The sequence below is a fragment of the Thamnophis sirtalis genome, unplaced genomic scaffold (assembly GCF_051295495.1).
Source record: "Thamnophis sirtalis isolate CommonGarterSnake01/CBP01778 unplaced genomic scaffold, rThaSir2_p1.2 scaffold_6, whole genome shotgun sequence".
NCBI lineage: Eukaryota > Metazoa > Chordata > Lepidosauria > Squamata > Natricidae > Thamnophis > Thamnophis sirtalis.
In genome coordinates this window covers 47,921,621-47,941,730 of record NW_028261386.1, presented here as the reverse complement: position 1 = coordinate 47,941,730, position 20,110 = coordinate 47,921,621, and the positions used below count along the sequence as shown (strand labels likewise).

At 33.9% G+C, this 20,110-nt stretch overlaps 1 protein-coding gene across 5 annotated transcripts in view; it reads left to right on the top strand.

The window, feature by feature from the left end:
- GPATCH2 (G-patch domain containing 2) overlaps positions 1-20,110 on the top strand; it is a 92,520-nt gene that overhangs the window by 10,249 nt on the left and 62,161 nt on the right. For 2 of the 5 annotated variants that reach the window (XM_087717799.1, XM_087717801.1), the window contains exons 3-5: positions 1,686-1,747; positions 4,356-4,538; positions 6,906-6,985. In XM_087717799.1, coding sequence (XP_087573925.1) covers positions 1,686-1,747; positions 4,356-4,538; positions 6,906-6,985 — 325 coding nt within the window. Of the gene's footprint in view, positions 1-1,685; positions 1,748-4,355; positions 4,539-6,905; positions 6,986-8,824; positions 9,386-20,110 lie in introns of those variants that run through there. The other 3 variants (XM_087717803.1, XM_087717802.1, XM_087717800.1) reach the window with 3 other exon arrangements.

The window sequence follows — 20,110 nt, the reverse complement described above, 5'->3', positions numbered from 1 at the left end:
TGATTGCTGCATCCTTTTAGGTACGATCAGATTTCTTTCCTGGTTATAATTGTCACTCGCTTGCCTACAGGCATAGATTATACTAATTTCTAATTTACAATTAATGAAACTCTTTGTGAAGAGGTGAATGTTACTGAACACAGGTGAATTTTCTAACATTATTAACAATAGCTTTTTACCAGAATTGATAAAACTCACAGCATTTCTTTTGCAATTTGGGTAAGGAAAGTAACTAAGCATCCAGTTGTGTACAATACAGAGTAGAGTAGAATTATTTATTGGCCAAGTGTGATTAGACACACAAGGAATTTGTCTCTGGTGCATAAACTCTCAGTGTACATACAACAATAGTGATAGAACAGTTATAGTTTTAAAAGTTCAAAAGTACACTTTAAAAAAAAACCAAATCATCGGAGAAATTAGGCACCAAAATTGCTAAAAATCTATGAGATAACCTAGTTCAAAGATACAACTTTAAAAGGAGTTTAAATAACAAAGTTAATAATTGTTTAAAAAGTTAAAATATAGGATTAGATTGAATTAAATTACTGGATTAATTTGTATTCAATTACTGATACTAAGTCTGTGGACTAAGTTCAAAATTGATACAGTATCAATTTATTGATAAGTTATTCCCTTTAGGATTTATAAATAGATGGGAATTAACCTCAGCCATAAAAAAGTGAAAATTCATTGCAAATGTTAAAAGGTCCCCTTTTGTTGGTCACAATGAAATTCCAAATAAAAAGTGTATTTCAAGTTATTGTGGGATTTTACTTTTTATCTTTTAGAAAAATCATTATTTTTGTGAAACAATAGTTCATTGGCAATGATATTTTGATAAGTTTTAAAACTCAGGACTACTTACTGCAGAAAATTAGAAATGTTTGGATATTAATTGCATTCTGGATCTTGATGCTGTTTTACAATATTAGATGCTCATAATATTAATTCTACATTTGTACATAATTTTCTACTTTTTTTACTTATACATGTAAACATTTGGGTAATGAATATAAATATATGTTGTTAGAAACAGAAATTAGAAAGTAGCAGAAATTTTTATTTATTTATTTTTCTTATTTTTCTCGAGAGACATTTTACTTTGATTTAAAAGACATCATTGTACAAAAGCTCTTCTTTTTTAATTAAACAATAGAATTGCAATGAACATTTATGAGATAGGTCCATAATATTTCCAAATGTTAAGAATAGATATTCTGGCGTGGGATACCTATTTTTCATGCAATCAAAAGCTGCAATAGTTTTGATTCAAATTTCCTCATTCTCCCCCCTCTTTTTTCCTCCCTTTTTTTTAAAGTGAGTAATAATTTTAGGATCAAGCTAAATAGCACAGCATAAGAAAGGAACAGTGAGCCTTTGATGGAAGCAGATAATAAAATGCATCAATTGTATCAGCACCTCATTGCAGTCACATCTGGCTTACTGTCAGGGTCCCATTAGATTCCTGTGGTTTTATGTGCCAAAAATAATATGTTCTGTAGTTAATGGAACAATGATATTTGCAGTTTGATCTTTTTTTCTTTTTTAAAAAATAATATCCTATTTTCTTTTAGATTTTGTTAAGGCTTAAGTTTCATCTGAGTGCAATCTTGCCTGTTTAAAATTTTATGACTGAGATATCAATTGTACTTCTGATCTTTTCTTTTTCCCTATTATCACAGTGAATCCAGCAGCCTCAGCAGTAGTGATGCTGGTTTGTTTACCAATGATGAGGGAAGACAAGGTACTGAAACATTTTAAAGAAATGTATCCAGTTAAGTGTTTGTATACTTCATAAGCAGATAATCAATATCTTAATTTTTGATTTTTTTAACTAAAAACATTGTATAGAAAATCCAGTTTGTCGGGATTTGTATTTGTTTTTGGTCTGTTTTTCCTTTAAACATGGAATTATCTCTAGAGTTAATAGAACAATTTATCCTGTTCCTATAAAATTAACATAGAATTCTTTCTGATAAAATTTTATATGAAGCCTAAAACATCATAGTGTAAAATATTTTGATTTGCTATTTCCTAGACTGCTGTACTGTCATAATTTTCTAACTCCTGATATTATTTATTGTGGTGTTGTAAACAAGTGATTTAAATGCTAGAGTTGTCCTGATGGTAATTAATACTAAAATATTATTAGCTGCTGAAATTTAAGTAACGGAGTTGGTACTGAAGTCTTGATACAATCGTTATGTTTTATTTTTATAATTTCATTAAATATACTTTAGTCCAATTGTTCTCTTCTGCTTCATTACAGCTGAGTTTAAAGAGACACACACATTTTAAATTATTGTTTTATGGTCCCAAATAATTAGTTTCAAAGATAATATATTTGTTTAAGACTGCGTTGCAGTAAATAGGAATTTCTTTGTGATCAATGAACATACAAGATTATTCAATCTCTGGCTGTCATAAGGTGGGGTTACTTGTGTTCTTCACACATTGAACAATATAAGATGGTAGTTCTTTCTCTCTGGTTGATCAAGAGTACTTCTATACCAGTGAATAAATATTACAAATTATAAAGTGCAGGCAAAAGAAACATTGACTGCATTTGCCATTGACTGGCAAAATGTTTAGTACTGACTTACTGTGATGTATGTGTATATAGTTACTGAGATTTTAGGGTTATTGTTTCTTCATTATGTTTTGTGAGGTACCAGCAGAATTTGTCTAGCTAGTTAGCAACCAGCTAGGTGTCAGGCTGGGTGGAGTGCACAGCCTGAACCTTTTCTGGACACAGACCTCCTAATGCTCCCTAGCATCAGTATATATTATTTAATTAACAAAAACAGTGAAAGCAGTCATATATAGTTTTACTCAATTCTGTCCCACTCTCATTTTGCACATTAAAGCTTTCAAATCAAATTCAGGAGAATGTGGCTGGCAAAATTGCAGGGAGAAACTGGAAGTGGAAAATATTATATCCGTTCTTCTTCTAGGGAGAAAGCTGCGCAGTTTAGCTTTGGGGTTATTTGGGGTTATCTGAATCTCCATTGTATTGGACTCCAAAAATGCCCGAATTGTTGTATCATCTCTTTTATATCAAGTTTTACAGTTTAAAACTTGACTTTTACACTTTAAAAGTTTATGTTCCTTGAGCACAAGTTAAATAATCTTTTTTTAAATGAATAAATAAATAAATGGCAATAGCACTTAGACTTACATGCCACTTTACAGCTCCCTCTAAGTGGTTTACAGAGTCAGCATATTTCCCCAAACAATTTTCGGTCTTCATTCTACCCACCTCGGAAGGATGGAAGGGTGAGTCAGTCTTGAGCCTGGTAAGATTTGAATTCCAAATTGCAGGCAGTCAGCAGAAGTATACTGTAGTACTGCATTCTAACCATTGTGCCAACATGGCTCATCTGCTAAATAAAGCAAAGAAATAAACAAATAAAACAAATAAAATATACAAGCAAATCTGGATATAAATCTCAGAAAAGAGATTTTGATCGAGCTACATCTGAGTCATTAAGTGCTTTCTCAGACAGACCATGGGATGAATTCTTTTGAGTGGATGTTCCCATCTTGCTATATTGAAAGACAGGAGCTAGAGTCTTTATTATACGTCCAACCCAGATCTTAATTCCTCATGATGATTCTGAAAACTTTCAGCTTCAAGTGGCTGCTGTTCCAGGATAGCATTTCTGACATCATCCACTCTTTTTACTAGTTGTATCACTCTAGCCACATGGAAAATGAAAAATAGCTTTAGGGCACTTTAACAAAGATGTAAAAATTTCAGATAATTTTGTGAAGGGCATTTTAGAGATTTTCTTTTGAATTTTTAATTTTTAATTTCTATGAACCATTTTAACCTTGATGGTCAATATTTCTATGAAGCTGTCATCTTTCATTTGAAAATATTTTTTTCAAAACTTTTTTCTTAATCTTAATAAAATTAAGTTGATTTGGTCATACCTATTTATGATTGCTTTCTTTTATTTACCACACAAATCATAAAATTAAGCTAATTTTGTATCATTCTGTATCATTCTAATTTGAAAACAACTGATTCCACAGATTTATACTTTTTTAAGTATATTTTGTTTTATTAATGTTGACACCACAGTAAGTGAAATAGAATTGTTTGGTGTTATCATTAAAATATTAGGTCGTCAAATTATTTCTCAGATTTTTAAATGACCAGCAAATAGAATTTCCATTTCCTTTGAATCTTATGCTAAGAAATGAGAAATCCCAATTAGAGTTCTGGTGCCAAAGAAAATACAATATAGAAGAGAAAGAAGAAATAGTTCTTATTACAGATGAAACTTTTGGATGGATAACAAACTTAAATATATCTTTCTGAAAAACATGTGGAATGTTTCTTATAGGTGATGATGAGCAAAGTGACTGGTTCCATGAAAGTGAACCTGGAGGTGCCTGTGGGATTACTGGAATTATTCCTTGGTGGGAAAAGGAAGATTCAGCAGGACTGGAAAAAGAGATGCCTGACCCCATCTTTGAAAGTATTCTAACAGGCAGCTTCCCACTTATGTCACATTCAGGCAAGAGAGGTCAGTAACTTTTAAAAGACTGTTTTGAAATTACAGTTATATTAAATTAAATATTGTTAATAGAATTTGAAGTCTGCAATCAACTTACTTCTTTTTGATTCCAGTCTAAAGTTTACTTTATTGAATATTGTAAAGGTATTTGGATCCCAACTGGGTTGGAGTTTCATTGTCAAAAGTTCAGGTATTTATGGAAGAGAAAAGGACATAGCTTGGGCTGATTCTTTCCTTCCCTTACAATTCTATATGCTACCTCCAATACTTTTCTAAATATTATTCAGTATTCTAGATCTCATTCCTCCCTTCTCCTCTATATCTGTCCTGGTGTGTTCTTTGGTTAAAAACTAACCTTTTCTTTTTTAAAAAAGTTTTTGATACATTCTGAAGTAATAATTGAAACCATCTTCTAAGAAGATAGCAGTGCTGATCTCTTACAGCAAATATGCCAAGGACCTTGTGGAATGCATACCTGATAAAATGAAGTATGGTCCACAGTAAAATTAGTTTTCAATGTGCCATGAGATTCTTTGATATTTTGTGCCAATTCATCCTGGTTTCAGGATGGTTTATTACTAAGAAAATGAACAGTTTCTATTTCAAACCATTGTTTAATTCAAAGCTCTTTATTTTAAAGGAACGTAAAGTTCGAGGCAGGTCCGTTTCAAGTTTGTAACTGAACTTGAAACGTTTCCCAATGACAGGCTATTTTATACTTGAAACAGCTATTTTGCAATTGAAGCGAGGCACTTCAAACTTGAAATGGAGTATTTAAAATTTGAAAGAGTTTTGAGTGAGAAATCCCTATTTATTATCTGGAAGATCTTCATTTATTCCTTTTAAAACTATTAAAAGAAAATGAAGACTTTTCAACAGTACCATCTATACAGATATACACATAACTCTATTTCAGTTTTATTCCTTTTATAACATTTTCGAAAATTGCAATCCAGTAAACAATCTAATTTGTTGTACCTTGTCTGGTTATTCATCTTTTGAACAATGATATGACTACCTTTAAGAGAGTTATTTATAAACATGTATAATTATCAAGTTTCCAATGTTGGAATGATTCCAACACTGTGATAGGATTATTTAATAATACAAGTAAATTTCATATAACATGTATATGTTGATCCATGCCTGATAATGCAACATGTTAAAATTGGAGTAGGGGTTTGCCATATTTTATTTTCAGATAAATGTAAATAAGGAAATTTTTATATTTGTCATCATAGCTAGTATAGGATGCCAATATAGCTACATAGTAGAAAATTTAATTGAATGTATTTCATGAGAATAGAACAGAACAGAATAACAGTTGGAAGGGACCATGGAGGTCCTCTAGTCCAACCATCTGCCTATACAGGCAAATTGTTTTAAAAGTTTCTTAAAAACTTCCGTTGTTGGAGCATTCACAACTTCTGGAGGCAAGCTGTTCCACTGGTTAATTCTTCTGGAGGCAAGCTGTTCCACTGGTTAATTCTTCTAACTGTCAGGAAATGTCTCCTCAGTTCTAAGTTGCTTCTCTCCTTGATTAGTTTCCATCCATTGCTTCTTGTTCTACCCTCAGTGCCTTGACTCCCTCTTCTTTGTGGCAACCCCTGAGATATTGGAACACTGCTATCATGTCTCCCCTAGTCCTTCTTTCAGTTAAACTAGACATTATCATTTCCAGCAACCATTCTTTATATTTTAGCCCTCAGTCCCCTAAACATCTTCATTGTTCTTCTCTGCAATTTATACTAAGCATGCATGATATGCAGGGTAAAAGTTCAACTGCTTAATCTGTTATTGACAATGCCTTTGAAACCTACCTACTATAAGGAGATTGTTGTCTTCTCTAGATAATAATTGCACATTTCCTTTTATGTCCTTGTACTATTTATGGTGGGTCAGTGGCTAAGACACTGAGCTTGTCAATCAAAAAGGTCAGCAGTTCAGCGGTTCGAATCCCTAGTGAGCTCCTGTTACTTGTCCTGGCTTCTGCCAACCTAGCAGTTCAAAAGCATGCACAAATGCAAGTAGAAAAATAGGAACCACCTTTAATGGAGGGTAACAGTGTTCCATGCACCTTTGGCATTTAGTCATGCCAGCCACATGACCATGGAGATGTCTTCGGACAGTGCTGGCTCTGAAACGGAGATGAGCACCACCCCCTAAAATCGGGAAGGACTAGCGAGGGGAATCTTTATAAGTGCGAGGGGAATCTTTACCATTACTATTTATGTGCAATTTTCTTATACAATAACTTTTAAACCAAAAGAGAATTTTAAACTATTGTAGTTTAGAAAAACAAATCTTTATCTTTTAGATTGTCCCTTTATAAGTGTATATTACTATATATTAATTGAACTGTAATTTTATTTCTAGATTTCCAGACAAGGCTTAGTCATCTTCATGGAATGCCAGCCAGGAACATCAAAAAGGTAACAGGGAACACAACTGCAATGGTGAGCTGGTTCTCATAATTTATAGTGAGCCACATTTTCTGTGCAAAGAATTGTATAAAACAATTATCTTATAGTAAAATCTGAGTCTCCCACCATTTTTAATAATTGACTTTTTTCAGAACTGTACAAATCCATGGTACACAAAGTAGAGCTATATTAAATGATGATCTGATTAAGTGATGACAATGACAGACAAGATTTATTTATTTAGCATACGTATTTAGCATATTAACAAATGTATTTAGCAATTGTCTCAAACGTCTATCTCTTATATTTGTAATTCTATAGTATAGATTATCTGTTTACCTCTTAATTCTGGAAAATGCATGTATTTTTTACCCTCAAATGTCTAAAGTTTGATCATTAGAATGCAATGTATGAAATACTATAGACAGATTTGGGGAAACCTAATTTTAATCTTCATTATTATCCAGAACAAAAACACTTTTGTTCTGGAAACTAAAAAATTATCCTGCTATAATAGACAAAATCTGAAAAGGTGTGGGGGGGGGGGGAAGCTTGAACCTGTGAAGTTTATGTTAGGCTAATATTAATATTCATTGGATTTTTACATGTATGCTTGATAAAATGACATTGTGTTAGCATAAAAAAGTATATTTGTGAAACTAGTTTGGCTAACTAAATGAAATTTTAGATTTCCTTGTGAAAGAATAGCAGTTATGGGTTAAATCTACTTTAAGACCTTGGCCTGTGAACTTTGTCCTTAGAGGTAATGAATCAGATGAATACGGTTACAGGTCTCCGTATTTTTATTTTTGGTTCACTGCTTGCTTGAACATATCAGGGATTTGTAGCCCATTTTCTAGGCTTATTGCAATCTCATTCTAGTATTTTATAGGTGCTATTACAACTGATAGATTAAGTTCATGATATTGATGACACATGACTTAACCAAACTAAAAACTGCATTGTTCTAAATTGTGAAAAAGGTGATTAAGTTTCAATTGCTGGAAGTATGCTGTGGGTGTGTGGGTGTGTACAAGCACATTAATGTTCGTTTGTGTATATGTAAATAAATGAGAAGGGCCAAGATTTGTTTTCTGATATAAGATCTTAATAGTTGAAATATTTTCTTTTTCCTGGTAAAATACCTCCTACAAAATATATATTTGTATGATGCATACAAATATTACTTATATTCAATAATTTTCAGAATTCTGGATAATCCATGCTTTTTTACACAACTTTTTATATAATAAATTACTACTGTTCACTTTGGAAATATAATACTGGTGAGGGTATTCTGGTTTCTTTGTAAATTTGATAGGAAAAGTATTTTTGTGGATAATTTTCATTCTGATAAAAAAAAAAACCCAACTTTCTGTCCATATGTATTAAGCTTGTCTTGTATTATTATTATTATTATTATTATTATTATTATTATTATTATTATTATTAATAATAATAATAATAATATTGCTGCTTCATGGAATTTAAAGAAGGATGAAGAATAACTGCAGTACAGCTGATTTCCTACTTTAGAAGCAGCCTATACTTCCTACAGTCCACTACAGACACACCTAATAGATTTGCTTTGAAAATTTGACCTGTCATGACAGAAGACATAAAGTTATTAGTTATCAGTGAAGAAAGTTCAAAAGCAATCTTAAAAATGCTGAAAACCAATAACAAAAGGAGGAATCTAATGCCTGTGACATCTGGTAATGCTGAACAAGAAGTAATTACTGCTATTAGACTGTTACACTGAAAGCAAAAGTGCTTTTAGAAAGATTAATTCCCTGAGCTAAATAGGATACTGCAAATGCAACTCTTTGAACAGAATTGAGATGATGACCTGTTCTTTCACTTTTAACACAGATGAGTTTGCAAAGCCTGTGCAGGAACAGTTGCTCAGTGCCTCCAAAAAGAAGAAAGAACCGGGAGGAAGGGAAAAGGACATACTTTCTGATGAGGTTTCATCTGAATAATGGGCCAAATAATAAACTGCATAACAATGCACATAGAGCACTGACCATGCACTTCTGTTCAGCTTGATGAAATCATATTATTTAATAGATTGCATAGTATGTAATAGATAAAACATCATTAGTAATAGGAATGCAATGTAAATAAATCCTAAGAACTCACCTAAGTGGGTCAGGAAAGGAGTGAAGAGGTACAAGGTTATTTTTTGCTTCACTTTGTTTTGTTGATCAAAAGTGTAAGTGAAAGTATTACTCAAAAAAATGGGCAGTCATTTTTCAACGATTCTGGAGAAGCTGAAATCTATGTACCACATTGCTGACAATTCTGCCTTAGAATGAAATGGTTTATATGTTTCTCGGCTTCTGCTACCTGTAGTGTGGAGATAGAACTTCTGAAAATTTTGTCATATCATAGTAAGGATTATTTGTATGTATGTATGTATGTATGTATGTATGTATGTATGTATGTATGTATGTATGTATGTATGATAGAGGGAGGGAGGGAGGGAGGGAGGAACATTCAAGAAGCATATTATGTTGGTGTTTTCCATTAAGATACGCACTGAAAGAAGATTGCCACAGGGTCTGTATCATACTGTGCATCTCTATTTTTCCTAATAGAAAGTCAGAAAATATTGTAATCCATAAAATGAACACATGTATAAGCTTGTTTTATTGGAAGAAAAGGTGAAAAGTTTTGAGAATACTTTTTTTGACAAAGGAACAAAGGAAACTAGGAAGTTCCTGGTAAAGACAAATTAAACTCAGGAGAGGCAGAGAAGGGAAATAAACACTCAAGAACATTGAGTCACTTTGTGACTCGAAGCAAGTAGATCAGGAGGTATGGCTCAATCTCTCACTCCTGAAGACAGTCCACAGTGGCCTGAATAAACTAACCAATCTCAGAAAACAGTCAGCCCTCCATGGCTGAAAGAAGCCCAATAATCACATTGGAGAAATGTATTGTAGTCCTTAATGCCCTGAGAAAAACTGAGGTTGCATTACAGGTAACCCTTCTTTTACAATCACTTGTTTAGCAACCATTCAAAGTTACAAGAGCACTGAAAAGTAACTTATGACCTTGCATTTAAAGCTGTCATAGCATGCCCACGGTCACATGATAAGAATTTGGTTGTTTGGCAACTGGCATGTATTTATGACAGTTGCAGTGTCCCAGTGTCATATGAGCCCCATTTGCGATCTTCTCAGCTAGTTTGTGACAAGCAGAATCAGGGGAGGAAACAAATTTGGTTAACATCTATACGATTCACCCAATAGCATGGCAAAAGTCGTAAAATTGGGCATGATTTACACCTTACACATAACAGTCACCTTGCTTATCAAGTGAAATTCTGGGCCCAGTTGGGGCCATAAATCTATAACTATCTATTGCAGGTAGTTCTTGTTTATTTGATAGTTAATATATTGCAGGAGCTATGTTTTTCTCTCAATGTTCATACATACTGCAGGATGTGGGAGGCAGGCTTTCTCAAATCCATTGTTAATCTAACAGTTATTTTGGGGATGAAAAATACTGACAGAAGGACCTTGATAGAAATCCAGATAATATGACTCCTGTGCAAGAAAATGAAGAGACAAGGAGTAGAATTAATATTTTCCTAGTTTTTCTAGATGTGGGTCATATTGAAAAAAGGGAAAATTGTTTTATATACAGAATATTAAAAGAAAGGAAAGTTGTTTTACACACAAAAGCCAGTTCACATGCACATTTAGCTCTTTTTTATTCATCATGTGTCTTTCTAATGTAATCTCATTGAATCTACTACAGATTATATATGCATACACATTTGTCTATTTGTGTTTGTGTAATTATTAGTTTGCATTGTGATTTTATTTTAATTTCTGGTATATTAAAAATATAGATATATTTGACTTTCAATTCTTAAGTGTAGGAATATAATTTAAAACTATACATTTTATTCATGTTATTTAAAAAGAATTTTATTTGAGCTGTTATTGGTTATGCTAAAACTACAATTTTAAGAAATCAGAAACTTCTTTTGGGTTTGATGGATTTCTACTCTTTAAAGAGAAACAAAACACTAAATATTTCTAATCCTGCATTATTTACCGCATGAATGGGTAAAATACTACTTTAAGACTCATAAAATTTAGAGGAAGAAATCTGCCAACTGTAGCAGGAATTAGATTTAGGAAGAGAGGTACAGAGTCAAAATATTGCTACAGAATTAAATGTCAAAAATCTTCTTTAATAGTAGATATATAGTTCACAGTGTCTGGTTATGATTAATACATTTAATCTAAATCACTGAAAGTTGCTCTCTCCTTTTCCATAAAATACAATGAGACACAAATCAGTTTTACTATAGGTGGATAACAATTGGAAAATAATGCATCTTCCCACCCAATAAATTGTCAGTTATACCTTTTAACTAAATCAATTCATCTTTTCAAAATTTATTGCAATTTCTAATAATAAATCATCTCAAATGTTTATTCATTTGCTGCCTGATACATTTGCACCACTTTTGTTATAGTCTATTGTTGTTGGGTTTTTCCCCTTTTGATTCATTGTAAATTATAAAGCTATTCTGAATCCATTCAGAATACTTAAAAGTTAAAATCTATACCCCAACCATTTCTCTTTTTTGTCCTTTACACATTTTAATACCCTTCAAGTTTGATTCAGTCCAATAAGATGATCAGAAGAGTTTTTATGGTCTTTGAAACGATCTTTGTTCGATATTAAAGCAACCACTATAAAGATGATTATTATAGATTTTATTTGCATAGATCAATTAACCAGATAAATTAAACCAAATGTAAGATAGTTGAATATGAACAAGAATAAATGTTCTGCTGTACAGGTAGACCTTAATTTACAACATTCAATCAGCAACCATTCAGTGTTATGATGTTTCTGAATGAACAGATTTATCATTCATGCCTGATATTATGGCTGTTGCAGTACTCCTATGGTCACATGGTCAAAATTCAAGCATGTCCACATTTATGACCACAAGGGCATCTCAAGTCCCCCCCACCCCATTTTTTTCCCTTTTGGATTGGATTTGGATTGGATTTATTACATTTATATGCTGCCCTTTTCCCCGCCCTGGATGTCTTGCAGTCCATCATATATCTCTCTGCTGCTGCCCCTGCTCCCACTGCCCACAGTTGACTTTACCCATCTTCCTCCTCCTGCTGATGGCCTGAGATCCAGGTGCTGTTTTTTTTTTCATCCCCGGGATATAATCTGGGAGCCTATCTTCCGGAGTATCCACTGCGTACTTCCCTCTACGTAAATGCAGTTCCATTGAGGAGTACACGAGAATTGAGGACGACACAAGAATTTGCCACTATGTAAAAGAATTTCTTCCCCTCAAAAAAGTGGCAAAACCTCTTGGCCCAGAAGGCTTTGCTCAGTCACATTTGTCTTCATGTCCTCTCATCTGGATTATTGCAAGGCATGCGACTAGGGACTGCCCTTGAAAAGTATTCAGAACTGTTGCAAGTATTCAACTGTTGCAAAATGAGGTTGCATGGGTAGTAAATGGTATTAGATGTTCCACTCATATAACATGACTACTTCATGATCTGCTTTGGTTCTATTAGCCAAGAATTGTTGACTAGTGAGGGACTAGGATTCTCTGCCATAGCCCCTGTCCTCTGGAACATTCTCTCTTCAGAAACCAGGATGACACTGGACACTGCTGGTCTTTTGTAAGGCTGTGAAGACATGTTTTCATGCCCAGTTGTGTTAAGAGCATTTTTGCAATATTAAAATCTAGTTTTACTCAGCATACATATATATTCTGTGTTGTTTTTATTTTACATTTCTATGATATGTATCACACAGAATCACTTCAGGCAGTTGTAGAAATAAAATAAAAATTTATTTACACCAAAATGTCTTCTCAGCTTTAATAAGCATTTCATTCCAGTCCTAATCTTTGATCATTTTGTGATTCTTGGAGTTTCAGAAATCCCATTAGGCTTCCTTGTAAGAAAATAAACTTTATTCATTAAAAATAGTTATATTTCTGCCTTATGTTAAAAAAAGAAACAATAAAATATTATTTCTTGGGATTGAAAATATATACCCATAAGAGTTATTACAAAAAAAAATCCCTTATACTAAACTCAACTAGTTTTGCCACTCAGAGTGGCTTGTGTGAAATGGGTGGCTATGTAAATTGAATGAATGAATGAATGAATCCTCCTAAAAGATTATATGGACAAATAGTCCATGTTGGCAACAGTGTGGAAATAGTTTGCCATTGTCTTCTGGACCAAGAAGTTATAGATCAAATCTTGCTATTCATTTGACACAATGCACCATTTAAAATGTGACTTTCCACCACCAATTATAAATTGAAGTAGAAAAGTACTTTGCATTATGTAAGGACTTATGGAAACTCATTTTATTGCACATATTGATTCAGCCACATTTAAAAATCACTGAATACATCTTTCAGATTCTGTATTTGGCTTTGTATTTAATAACTACATAATTGCAATTACATGTAATTATAATAAATATAATTCCTCATCTTATTTTGTTTGTACCATAACATCAACATGTTGATATAGTGGGCTATTATAAAACCCTGCAATGACAACAAAGGAAAAATGACATAATAAATATAGTAGATAAAATTGAAGCTTGGTATCAGTAGATCTGATAAGAGCTGATAACATATTGGGCGCTGAAATGATTAATTTGAAAGATAAAGAAATCATTTGCATGGAAGCATTAGAATTCATTAATTTCACTAATTACATAGTGAAGAAAGCATCTGTTTTCTTCACTAAAGAGCAGGCATTAATTATGGGTCTTACCTGTTCATCTAAAAATAGTGACAATATGTTCAGTTTTTCTCTCTAAATTGTTGATTTTCATAGAAAGTCTTGCCATTATGGAATTGTCAAGACCTCATTAATAAGACAATTTTCAAATAAAATTATGTTAATGGAAGCATCAAGTTATTGATAGTTTTTCAAGAGATGTTTTAGATTACAACTCCAATTTTAATTAACAATCTGTTAATTAAAAACTTGTTTTTCTAATTATTTTAGAATGTGTATAATGTGATTTATACACATCCAGGAATTTGAGAAAAATAAATGCTTTTAGGGATATATGTTAGGATTAAATGCCCATGACAGATAATGAGGGGAAAAGGGAGAATTTATAAGTATGATCCATATGCTTCATTTACGGATCAACTTCTTCCAGTGTAAGATAAGACCCTGCTTATTTTCAGATCCAGAATGTTCATTGGAAAAACAACCCCACAAGTGAATTGTCTATTAAGCTTGCCAGTTCATATGATATATGATACATGAACTGAATCTGTATAATTAAGGTATGTTTATTCAGCTTTTGTGTCTCAACAAGTTGGAATCACGTTAATTTAGCAGCCATGCAAAACACTTAAGTAATAGAAATTGTCCAAAATTAGTGAAAGCCCAGAAATTTAGACAAAATTGGGTAAATATTTCAGAAGCCTTTTTTTTGTATGAAATATATAGATATCTTCTATATTTATATGCTTTCATGTCATGCTGGTATTTTCTATCTAGAAGAAATTAGGAAAACAAAAATCATTGAAATATCTAAATGCAAAAATGCAATTGAAAAGCAAGCATACATACATACATACATACATACATACATACATACATGGACTTAATCCTGTGACTTTCATTTGTAAACTAGTGTTGCTAGATCAGCTTGCTTTACATATAACTCAATTGTTGCTTTTAGCATGTATTCTCTTTAGTTTCCCATCTTCAATGTGAGAACAATTATGAGCTGTGGTGGTGCAGTGGTTAAAGTGTAGTACTGCAGGCTACTTCTGCTGACTGCCAGTTGCCTGCAATTTGGCAGTTCAAATCTCACCAGGCTCAAGGTTGACTCAGACTTCCATCTTTCCAAGGTGGGTAAAATGAGGATCCAAATTGTTGGGTTCAATATGCTGACACTAAATTGCTTAGAAAGGGCTCTAACACTGGTGGTTTTTTTTAGAAAGCTATTTTTTAGAACCTATTCTGTAGGTGTGGCCTGTTTTGTGGGAGTGGCTCAGCGATCATGTGACTTGGTGAGAGTGGCTCGGTGATCATGTGACTGGGTGGGAGTGGCCAACTTGATGTCACTCACCAGGAGATGTCATGGATTGGGTAAAATGTGGTGAAGCTTACTTAACAACGCTCTTGCTTAGCAACCAAAATTTTGGGCTCAATTGTAGCCATAAGTCAAGGACTATCTCTGCCTTCCTCTGCATGGCAGTCTTGTTCTAGTAAACTCCTTCTCCTTTCTGGCAATTTTCCTCTCTGTTATAGGCACCAAAATAATCCAGACAAGGATTCCTGCTTACCTTGGTTGGACTAGATGATCTCCAAGTAGCCTTCTAACCCTAAATTGCTGTGCTGTTTTTCTTTCTTTCTGCTAACAAAGAAACCTGACAGGCTCATTTCACATTCCTGCTATGAGACCCTAGAGAAAGTTTGCCTTCATTCACGAGGGAATCATCCAAACCCTTTTAGAAAGCCCCAAAACTTCAAAAACATAAAACCATATAACATATAAACATATAACCAATTTGTTGTTCCCTGCACCTTTTCAATTTAAAGCTTCAATTTAACGTTATAAGCATTAAGACTTGTGAACTTCAGCTCCCAGAATTCCACAGCCAGGCATGCTCAGTTCCAATTTAAAGCAATAGCATTTGTTTTTCTCCTTTGAGAAAGAAGTTTTCATCTTTCTTTCTCTTTCTTTCTCCCTTCCCGTTTTTCCTCCCTCTCTCCCTCCCCCCTCACTCTCTCAAACACAAACAAACAGAAGTTGGATTGGATATCTCCCAATGGCTTGAAAGCTGCTCTTCTGCCATCCCCCCATTCCCCCACTGCCTTCTCCAAACACCTACCCCATTGCAAATGCAGCATGTTGTCTGGGTGGGAAATGCCTGGAATGCAATAAATCCCACCCACTCACCTCCTGCTGGCAGGTTGGGGTGAGAGGAGAGGCAGAGAAGCCTGAAGGGAGCCGATCGGAGCCTTCTGAAAGAACGGGGCTGGGGGAAAGTGTGTGTCCTACAGCATGTCCCTTTGCCTGGCTTCCCTCCTCCTATGGTCTCGGTGCTCATTCATGCTCTCCCTCCCCAGTCTAGTTTGATTGCAGGCAGAGCCACGTTGCCTTTTCAAACTTGTAGTCAGTGAAGCTGAGCTGAATTTTTGCATAGCTTTATCCAGCTGTCGGGGAGGGGGAATGACTTTCTCTCCAGGTCCTCGTCCTTTTCTCCCCCCACAGCTGGATAAAGCTATGCAAAAAGCCAGCCCGCACCGGCGCCCAGCTTCACTGACTGCAGGCTGCATAAAATTACACAAGGGAGGGAAAAAGCAAGGGAAAGAGTGTGAGCGAGCCAGGGCCCTTCCCTCCAGCCTTTGCCCAAAGCCCCACACTACACCGCTAGGATGAAGTTTGAATTCCTCCCCTCCCTCCGGCCCTCATGTACCTTTTCCAGCTGCTTCAAAGAGGGCTTCAACACCACTCTTGCCTCGGATCCTCTGAAGAAGACCCGCCCTCGCTTCCTTCTCTTTGAGAAGCGCCTTGCAAACGGGGCAGGCCAGCAGAGTGTACCAGTACAGGGGCATGGCCACGCCATCATGGAACGGGTACACAAAAGTACGGCAAATTTCTGGCCCCGATACGCCCGTACTGGTGCATACTGGCTGGAACCCACCTCTGGGCTGTAAACACTGTGACGTGGTATATAAGCCTAAGTGCTATTGCTATTTCTAATTATAGAATGCTAATTTGTACAGTGTATTTTTGTGAGATTATTGTGTTATTCAAAATGGACAATGAAATTGGTGTTAAGGCAGAGGTACTCTTTTAACCTTGGTTATTTTAACTGTGGTGTTACATGTTTCATGTTGTCCGAACCTTGGTATAGAATTAACCAAAAGATATATTCAGCTTCCAATTGCTGAACATAGAGTCAGATGTAAGGAATAATTGCAGGATGAAACTGTTCCTGGAATGTTAATTCCATTGCAGGTTTTGTTTTGTTTTCCAACTAATTCCAGAAGTATGGGTGATTTATAGTTAGATACTATGACTGAAAAGAATCAATCCCTTCATCTATGTACATAGTCCCTTATACATAGACATATTTATGCTTGGGGCATTAAAAATTATTCATGGCATGCATAAATGGACTAGGATAAGTATTTTCCCCATTCCAAAATTTGAGAACCAGATGTCAACCAAAGAAATTAAATCCTGGCGCAATCAAGAGAAACAAAAATATTTTTTTCCATAACAGGCAATTTACATTTGGAATTCACTACCATAAGAAATGGTGCAGGCTACCAGCATGACTGTTTCAAAAAAACAATTTACAGAAGTAATGGGGATCAGAGACCATTAATCTTGATGTCTGTGTGACTTCCTCTGAAAGCCATCTTGCTAGAAAACTAGTGGGACTTTTTATGCAGTTGGTTGGCCATTGTGAGGACAGAGTGCTGGACTAGATGGGCCAGAGATCCAATCCCACAGGACATTGATTATATTCTTATAATCAATACTTTTACTGGTTCTTACTGGTTAAACAATACGTATAACTTTTTTGCTTATGAATTGAAAATCTGGAAGTGACATCTACTCAACCAGATCGGGTGAACCAGTAGTAGCGGTGACGGGAGGCTCCACCCACCTGCCCGGATGCTTCAGCACATGCGCAGAAGTGTTGCAAGCAAACAAGTAGTAAAACAATTAGACTGCCTATCACTGCAGGAAACACATACTATAAGGACCATTGAAACTCTATTGTAGGGAATAATAACAGGGTCTTGAAAGCTTCCCCGAATTCCTTTCCATCCTTTCTTTTTCTGTGTAGAATCAAGCCAGGATTATTTTATAGTCTCTTCCTTATTCTTATCATTTTCCCAGAGCTGAGGTATCACTTATTACCTGTAAATATGTGTTTGTATTCCTCTCTCTCTTCTGTGACATCTACTGTATTGTGCATATAATCCTTGTTACCCCACAGACACTGGAGTATTGATATTAAATATAGGTCTTAACAATTCATCTAAAAATAGTGGATTGGTTTGGTTTTCTCTCTTCAATTTTGTTTTATTTTCATAGGAAATCTTGTTGCAGCCTGAAATACAATTTTTTTAAAAAAAATTACTGAGCAAGTGAAGTTCTCTTAATAAAGTAGGATTTTATAAAGCATTACTTATTAGTTACATTACAATGAACTTGTGCTATTTTTATGAAAATGTCTCTCAATTCTAAATTTCTTCTTTTTTTTGGAATTTCTTTTATATTTTCAAATAAACAGGAGAGAATGCCTCTAATAATTGCAATACTGTTTTATGTAATAAAGTATCTATGCTTTATTTTTATTCCATATTAGGAAAAATCAGAAATTTATATAGGCCAAAAGGTTTTGACTTTCAAAAACAAATTATTATAGTTAAATTGATAGAATCAGTTCACCATTGTGCTAAATTAATCAAATTGGACAAAACCTGAACATAGTAGCAGTTCAGATAAATTCTATTGGCATCATCCTAATTAAATATAAACTCACAATGTTCCTTGATTGCTCTAGAAAAATGTTGATGGAACTGAAGCGCCCATAGCTTGTGAAAAGAAAGACTTTATGACCTCACTTAAACTCTTTGTTTTATCTGAGAAGATCTGTCTTGACATGTCCATCAGTGTGGAAATGATCATTGAAATCTTTAATGGTCTGTCCCTTGGCAAAATGCCTGACATATAATCACTTGGAGCCTATTTAAAGTGTTTTGGATATATTTTTATCACAGACGTATTGAAAGAAAATAATATTAAGCAAAAGATAACTCTTTTATCCAGGTTATCTGATCTTTCTTGTTATTAGGTACAGTGATGGTCCAGTGCTGTCTGTAGGCCTACTATCCTTCTATGTAAATATTTTTGTTAAAAAACCCAAATTAGTTAAAAGAACACCTTATTTCTTTTAATGGAAGCAACAGCAAGTATACTGTTGTACTCAGCCTATGTGTAAACCAAATAAAGGGACATTATTGCCTCCAAGTTTTTTCACTAATCAAAAACTTTACCCTGATATAGTCACTGTGATACAGACATAGTGATCAGATTTAATAAAAAAAATGCTGAAACATTTTAGAGGTGACAGCTAAAGATAAAGGCATTCACTTACTACTTAAGGAATATGAATTACTTGGGAGGTCTTATAGCCTTGGTTTCTAGATATTTTTCAAGAAATACCCAGAATTATTGACCATGACCTATGAAGCTCTAATCTGCAAAAATAATTAATAGCATCAAAATATGATGAGATAAGATCCCAGAAGTTATATTTTTCATATTAATATTATGCCATTTTACAGGATATAATTGTACATGTTAACTGGGAAAAAAGCCAGAGCACAAGATACAGAATTCTCATAATTAAAAATTATGAAATAAGCTTAAGAACAAATTTAGTTCATTTGGCACTGCATTTTTGAGCTTAGTATAATAGACTTAGAATCTATTAAACTTTGAGATATTTAAGTACCAAATTCAGCAAAGAAGCCTCTTTTTAGTGACTGCAAAAGTCAACAATTAGAGAGATCAAGAATTTTGGTATTCTTTAAATTAAATTTGCAATGCAAAGAATGACCTGTAATATCTTGATATTAAATTGCAAAACACATACATTTTTTATTATTTGTGCTAAATATATAGATTTTCTGCTACAGTTTGAGTATTTTTAAATTAAAATATATCACTCATTCTGAATGTATTGATTTATACATCTTTGTGCCAGTATTAAGTGAGAGGACTTTACAGTAAGTTAAAAAGATTTTGCAAGGTAGATTTCATTGTGTGAGTTAATATAAATTTATATTTGTATTTCTTCTATATTAAATATTTTCACTTTTTACCTTGTATTCTTAGTAACTATTAGAATTTTGAACTGTCCTCTTATCCTCACACAGATATAATTCTCTTTAATATTTGTAATGGCCACACAATCCCATTAAATAACTGTCTATATGTGTTAGCTGTTTAAACAAAAGAATTGATGGATCAGATCATTGTAAAACTAGCATCATTGGATAATTCAGAATTAATGTAATCATTTTTCCCTTCTTTTTTTGAGTCATTATTAAATTATAAGAGAAACCTACT